The following is a 7,178-nucleotide window of genomic DNA, read 5'->3' as shown; positions in this document are numbered from 1 at the left end:
CTCTGATCTCAGACCTGCTTCCTTTCAGTCCTGGGAGCCAACCTGCAGACCAGGGTCCTAGATCTGGGTGTGGCCTCCCATTCAGTCTCCAGCTCTGGAGAGCCTGAACCAAAACTGAGAGGCTGGGGGGTCAGTGGGAAGGGGCACAGGGTTGAGGGGAAAGGGCAGAGCCGTGCTTCAGGGTCACAGGATTTCCATTTAACCCAACAGCCTTGAGGGCTGAGAAGGAAAGGGATCTGGAGGAAGTTGGAAGAGAATGAGGCAAGTCCTCTGGCAGGCAGAGCTGGTAAATTTCACTGTTGGCAGCACCTGTGATCCTCTGGCAACTTGGGTGTTCCTAGGTGAGGTCTGCCCCTGATGTGACTTGGAACCTGTTTTCTGGGTTTCTTCTGCTAGTCCCTGCTCTTGTTGGGGCTTCCAGCTGGCCTCTTACCTCCTCTCTTTCACACCCATGGACCAAAGAGCCTGGCTGGCTACAGACCATGGGGTCACAGAGTCGAACATGACTGAGCAACTAACACTTGCACTTCATGCTTCCCACACCCAGACACGGAAATGCCTTAAGGGGCCCAGGCCATTGCTGCCCTCAACTCTGGTGTTGAAATCAGGAGAGGCTAGTGTGATCCTGTGGAGTTACCACTTCTGGGACTAGGAGAGAGATTTTTCTGAAAGGTAAGGGTGTTGGACTGGCGGGAAGAGGTTGAGGACATGGGACAGTCCTTGTGGGCCCGTGTGGGGAGGATCATAGTGCCAGCTGCATCCATGCATGGTACAGCAGGAAGCAGATGGCAAGTGCATCAGAGTACGAGGAGAGTGTTTTAATAAAAGACACTTACAGAGCATAGGTATAGAGAAACCTCAAGAGAGAATGCAGTTTCCTGGGCCTCAGAACTTCAGAGCTGTTACCACCCCAGGTTGGAGGGGTCGGGAGAGGAAGAGTTACCAGAACCCAGAAATAAGAGCTTCCTGACAGCACCTGGGACCTTTGTTCAGTTGAAGGTGACAAGTGGCCAGCTGGGCCCCTGCCAAGAGAGGAGAAGCAGGCCTGCTTCTGCTTTTGACCTCCAGCTGGCCAAACCCAACCAGGAGCAGAGGGCCTGGGGGATTGTTGGCAGCCTATGCAGTCAGGTAGCAGGGTGGTGAAGGGTAGAGGTGGGTGCTACAGAGGGATGGAGCACTTTGTGGGTCAGTTGGAGATTGACGGCTTTGCTCCTGCTCTGTGGCCTGGCTGTGGGCACCTGGCCATGGATGGGTCTGCTCACACTGGGGGCTGATAGTGGCTCTCCTGAGTCCCAGCCCTCAATCCTACACTCCTTTGGAAACCAGGCCCAGGGAACCAGACTTGGGGCCTCTAGACTTGCTACCCCCAGGCAGACACAGTTTTCCCTCCTTGGGGATCCTAGATGTCCCAGACCTTTTGTGCCTCCTCGTCCTTCTTCTTTTTCTTCTTCTCGAGCCAGAAAATGTAACATCTGGGCCAGGAAACATGGTGGAGATGGGTCAGTCAAGCAGTAGGTGTGTCTTCCTTGGGGACATGGGGCTTGGAGCAGGCACTCACCCACCTCCAGCTAGGGTCACCAGGGGCAGAGCGATGCCGATGCCCATAGCCCACCTGAAGTTCTTCCCAGTCCATGCTGCGGGGAGGTGGGGAAAGGGAGAGCCAGTGATTAGAGAGCAGACAGAGCCATCTCAGCTCCAAGAGGAGACTGCATTCTTATCCACTCAGTCACCTGTTTGTAGACACTTGCTGAGCACCTACTGTATGCCCACCTACATCTAGAGATGAGTAAAACTGGGTCCCTGATCTCTAGGAGGGAGACAAACCAAAGAGTCTGCTGTGGTGTCTCAGGGGAGCACAGCAGGGCAGAGCACAGGCTGAATGATCACTGGGAGGGTCAACAAGCTCTGGGTCGACTAGCTCAGAGCTAGTCATGAAAAGCTTCTTAGGAAACAGGAATTCTGAGCTGGACTTTGAAAGACTAGTAGTTCAGTTCAGATGGTGAAGGAGCCAAACTGTTCCAGGCAGAGGACACAGAGTGTTCCATGTCAGAAGCTCCAAGTCAGCAGCTGTGCATGTCTGCGAAGACGGGAGGGCACAGGCGGGCAGGCCTCCCCAGGTGGGTGCACTTTATCTGGGGGCCACTGGGAGCCACTGAAAGTTATGACAGGGAGTGTCAGAGGTAGACTGGCTCCTTGAGAGAGAGGGTTCTTTGATTGCTGAGTGAGAGGTGACCAGGAGAGGCAGGGAGGCCAGTTAGGAGACTCTGCCACAATCCAGGTAGGAGTTGAGGCTGTCCGAGGAGGTTGGAAGGATTGTATGGTAACATGTTGAAGAATTCTTTAGCAAGACCTGGTGACTACATACTCTGAGTAAGGGAGGGAGACTCCTGGTTTAGGAGGTTGAGGACTTGAGTGAGACATTTGTTGAGAGGGGTCCTGAAGGAAGAGTAGATTTGGGGGAGTTGAGATGGGTTTGGACATGTCCCCAGGCATGCTGACTTTAGGGACCCGACAGGCCCCCTGAGAACATGTCCTAGAGGCAGATGGCTCTAAAGCTCTGAAGATGGACATGTGGAATCCAGATATCCTGGGAATTGACCTTCCCCAGGGAGGATGGGGAGCACAAAGGGATCAGGGGTAGACAGAGGAAGAAGACATTCCAGACAAAGACAACAACGGATCTGGAGTGGAGGTAGGGAGGCTGGAGGCCAAGATGGTTGGTTGGCCACTGACCTGGGCAGAGAGCAGGGTCTTGGCAGGTAAGGAAGTGTTTCTGGCACGTGGTGCAACTGATTACCTCCAATGTGGAGCGGATGTCTGTTAGAGAGGATGGATAGGAGCCTTAGAGAGGATCAGGAGCCCCTCACCCCTCACCCAGGCCTGGTCCCCAAAATACTCACCACAGGACTCATTGCAGGCTGCACAGGAGGGTGAAATGGTAGAGAAACTGAGGTGCTGGGGAGGCAGACAGAGCTGGGAGGGACTGGGGTGTGAGCAAGAATCGCAGCTGGGAGAAAGTGTGGTTAGGTGCCCCAGGCAAGGGCAGGGGAGGGGCCCAAAGGGGGCCACAGATTGGACTCCCCTCACCAGGTCTTTAGGAAGTGATGGGCTGGGTGATGAGCAGGGGCCAGCCCCACCTCTCACCCTTGTCCTTCAGCCCCTCAGATACATCCTCCAGCTCCTTGGAAAACTGCTGCTTCAGGACACGAACCTCTTCCAGAAGTGATGGTTTATCTGGGTGGAACAAGAGGGAAGGGGTGTTTTACTATGTGTTTCATAGGTGGAGTCAATAACATAAGTTTCTCAAGATTAGGAATTTAAGCCAGTTTTTTCAGACAGAAATTCTGTAGAGCACACAGGTAGATGCTATGTCCAATCCCACCCTTCACAACACTGCCCCACCACATGCCAGTGGTCTTCAGGGGATGCCTTGGAGGATCAGGTTTTGTTAACCCAAGCCCTGGGGCCCTAGGATTCTAGGCTTCCTCACCATCTCGAAGCTTCCTAATGGCTTTATTTATGTGAGTGAATAATGTTCCTGCTGCTTCCTCCAAATGGTCTTGACCTGAGAATGAGGTTTGGGACAAAGTCAGGGGATTAAGACCCTGGGCCAGGTAAAGGGGTCAGTGCTGATCCCTGGGTCTCCTGGCTGTGCCTCACCAAGGTATGAGTTTTCAGGAGAAGAATGATTGTCCATGAATAGGGAATGGAGGCTTTGGGAGAGCTCTGCGGGTGGCCCTGGGGTGCCCCAAAGAATCTGCAGGTCATAATCTATTAGTGCAGGCAGCTCTTGCCAGCATTGGAGGCAGTTCTTCCCATTGGTGGCAGGCAGGAGACAGCTGAGCAGGAGAAGGAGCATCTTTTGGGGTTTTCCTCTGGTGCCCTTACCACCTTGCCTGGCAGTTCCACATAGAATGGTGGCACTCTGTCCCCCTGGAAACAACATTCTTTTTGTAGAACAGAAGTAAATTCCACAGGGGAAGGTGAAAGCCAGTTATGGTGTTACTGAGTCCAAGCTTGTTCTGCTGGCTGCACAAGACGACTTTATTCAGAAAGCTGGTTGACTGAGAAGTTGGCAAGTTAGTGTTTCAAAATAGCCATCTTGCTGCGGTCTAGGTGCCAGGTTCTTTTATGGATCAGAGATGGGGGAGGTGAGGAAAGAAAGTAAGAATTTAATCTTACAGGTATCTCCTAGAATGGCAAGCCTCAGGCAGGCGGTTGTGTTAATTTCTTCCTTCCTGCCATCCACAGGAAGACAGGGTTCTGAACAAAGGTACTTCAGCTTACCAGTCAGGCAGAGGGGCGGGATTCTCTGAGGCAAGCCATTATGTGTGACTATAATAACAAAAGTGGCCAAAGAAACAGATCTAGCATGGAAGAGTCAAAATTGACTCTTTCCTTTTACAATGGCACAAATCAGGGCTTTGGCATCAAACCAAAGTGAGGACCCTGATGTCCTCCTCTGAAGATAGAATCACTGATGATCATTGGCGATGGTTCTTGTAAGGATCAGAGAGGTAGCTGTACCACCTTGTGATATGTCCCCAGCTCCCTTGGTGGCATTACCATATATGGAATAGTTCAACAAGCTGAAATTTGCAGGGCCAGGAGACAGAAGCACAGAAGGAGGGTTAGTTGTTTAAAGTGTGTGAATCACTGCCACATGGAAGTGGTCAGCCATGTGGGAAGCTTGTGGAACACATGTCTTTTCCATGGCACTTATAAACTGGCTACTGTTTTCATGCCTGATCAAAACAGAGGGTCTTCAATAGCTATTCTGATCACAGAGTAGACACTGTGGGCAGTGTAGATAGGGAGTGCATGAAAGTGCAGAGAGAAGCCGTCTCTGAGGCAGCAGGTCTTATGTGCAGTGGGCATTGAAGAGATGCAAAATCCCCTACTCTCTAACAAAGAGAAGCCAGTGGCGTCCTTGTCACTCCTCAGCTGATAAGCTTTCCCTCTTCCGCCTTGTGCTTCCAACCAATTTGAGTTCCTCAAGTTGAACTATGGACAGCTGAAAGCCACCAGGCATTTAAGGAGTGCTTTAAGTGTGAACAAGAGACAAAACAATGTCAAAAATTCAAACAAAAGCAAGCAAAAACCACAGGAAAAAAAGAGTACAAAGGACATGGTGGGAAGCAGAAGAAAACTTAGAAACTCACCATAACTAAATAGACAAACTATTGCTGTCCCTAAACAAGAAGAAGCTGTATGTAGAAGAAAAAGTCCAAAAATAAAGTGTTCATGGAGATTAAAAATATAATACCAGGAATTAAAAAAAATTACACAGATGTGTTGGGAGATAAGCTTTCAGAAGTCTCCTAGCCAGAAGTACAAAAATAATAGAGATGAGAAATACGAAAAGATAAAATTAGATAATCCATGAAGTCCAGGTCTAACATCTAGCCAATATAAGTTTCAGAAAGTAAGAACAGAGAAAATGGAGGGGAGAAAGTTATTTGCAATGAAAGTTGGGTGGGAGGGATAAACATGTACACACTGCCATATGTAACATAGATAACCAACAAGTACTTACTGTGTAAGACAGGTACCTCTACTCAATACTCTGCAACAACCGGTATGATAAATGAATCTGAAAGCGAATGGAGATATTTATAAACATATATCTGAATCACTTTGCTGCATACCTGAAACTAACACAATATTGTAAATTTACTATACTTCCATATAAAATAAAAATTAAAAAAAAAAAAAGTTGGGTGGGAAGCCTACACAGGGAGTTCTATCCTATAGGGAGAGGGATGTAGAAGGTGGACATCAAGGTTTTCTAGAAGAAATAGCAGCTGAATTGGTCAGTTCAGACTGCAGTAGTCAGATGAACTCAGAGGAGAGGTTGATTCAGTACTGCAGATCTGTTGCTTTTCCGCTGGCTTTGAACATTTTCGGGGTTAGAGGATTGCTTGCTTTTCTCTACTTAGACAATGTTTCTGGAAAGGAAGGCCCTTATTCTCTAGAACCAAGGATAGGAAAATCAGGTACTCCCTTCCCCTATACCCTGGGTAGGGCTCAAAGCTGTGCAAACATGCAAGCCACCTGCTTACAATGTTTATTACACCTCTGAGTTTACCACACCCAGCTTTCATGTGGGGTGGGGGGGTGGAGAGAATAGGGAACTGACAGAAATGATACAGGTAGGAAATTTTAGAACTGAAAGACATGAATTTCCAGATTGAGTGGGCCCACTGAGAAGGCATCCAGTGCTTAGGAATAGGAAAAACTACATCAGGAGAAAAGGGAACCCTCCTACATTGTGGGTGGGAATGTAAATTGGTCAGCTCCCTCTGGTCATTGGGTTCCTTACCTGGTCTTCTTTACTTTTTCTGCTTTTCCTTGGCAAGAATTGTCTTTTCTAAAATCAGAAGTGTTAAGGTCCAAGATTCAGACTTGTGTTTTGGGGGTAAAATGATCAGCATAGGTCTTTAGAGTGCTTTGGTATCAGGCCATCAGGAAACCCTCACATTAGTCAAAGTATTCTACAAGATGCAGTCACACCTGGCAGAATTCTACTCTGAGGTTTGGGCTAAAGCCCCTGAGTGTGCTGGAGACTTCTCTTTCCCTTGGTTTATGCTCTTCCTTTGGGAAGCTGCCAAGAAGGGAGTGAGTCAGGTGTCAATTTGTTCCTGACCCAACGCCATCTCCATTCACCCCCATGTTCTTAGCTTCAATCCGTGAAAGTGGTACTAATTCTTTGAAGGTACATTTAAGCATCACCCCCATATTCTTAGCTTCAATCTGTGAAAATGTGCTTTAAATCCTTTGAAGGTTCATTTGAACATAGAATCATAGAGACTGTGGGTTGGGGGAGCTTTTAATACAACCCATGATTATGGTCTGTTTTCTAGTCTCCACTTATTTAGCTTGATTCCTCCCCTAGTTTCCCATTTAATTCAATTGTACATTGTGTACTTGGAAGAAATTAGGATTGCAAATGATAAATGCAGTCCTTTTCATTTCTAGGCATCTTGGATGTTAGAACTTTCTTCCTTATGTTGAGAGACCATCCATCTTGTGCTTCTGGTCATTTGGTCATGTCTAATACCTCTGACACAAGACAGCTCATTCAGCATTTGAAGATAGAAATTAAGCTGCTGCTTCTGAGACCAAACATCTTTTCTCCAGCCCACGAGCTCCTTGAGCCTATTTTAGAATCTGGTTTC

General features: G+C 48.3%; 1 protein-coding gene across 1 annotated transcript; it reads right to left on the bottom strand.

Annotated features, from left to right (window-relative positions):
* Positions 1 to 1,399: 1,399 nt before the first annotated feature.
* TEX51 (testis expressed 51) lies at positions 1,400 to 3,859 on the bottom strand. Its single transcript, XM_061135396.1, has 7 exons — positions 3,661 to 3,859; positions 3,491 to 3,565; positions 3,145 to 3,234; positions 2,901 to 2,918; positions 2,734 to 2,817; positions 1,559 to 1,634; positions 1,400 to 1,472 (listed from the first exon to the last, which is right to left on the bottom strand). The coding sequence occupies exons 1-7, from the start codon at positions 3,857 to 3,859 to the stop codon at positions 1,400 to 1,402; spliced, it is 615 nt and encodes a 204-aa protein (XP_060991379.1).
* Between the last annotated feature and the right edge of the window lie 3,319 nt (positions 3,860 to 7,178).

Source organism: Dama dama, chromosome 33, assembly GCF_033118175.1.
Source record: "Dama dama isolate Ldn47 chromosome 33, ASM3311817v1, whole genome shotgun sequence".
NCBI lineage: Eukaryota > Metazoa > Chordata > Mammalia > Artiodactyla > Cervidae > Dama > Dama dama.
Note: the sequence above shows the minus strand (reverse complement) of the source record. Positions and strands in the feature narration are given on the sequence as shown.

Excerpts from the sequence above, each read along its gene's own strand:
- TEX51 (XM_061135396.1), bottom strand. The coding sequence starts at position 3,859 with ATGCTCCTTCTCCTGCTCAGCTGTCTCCTGCCTGCCACCAATGGGAAG. Across the intron at positions 3,566-3,660 it reads TCCTGAAAACTCATACCTTG|GTCAAGACCATTTGGAGGAA; the intron begins GTGAGGCACAGC and ends CCTCATTCTCAG. Across the intron at positions 1,635-2,733 it reads AGACCCTGCTCTCTGCCCAG|CATGGACTGGGAAGAACTTC; the intron begins GTCAGTGGCCAA and ends ACCTCCCCGCAG.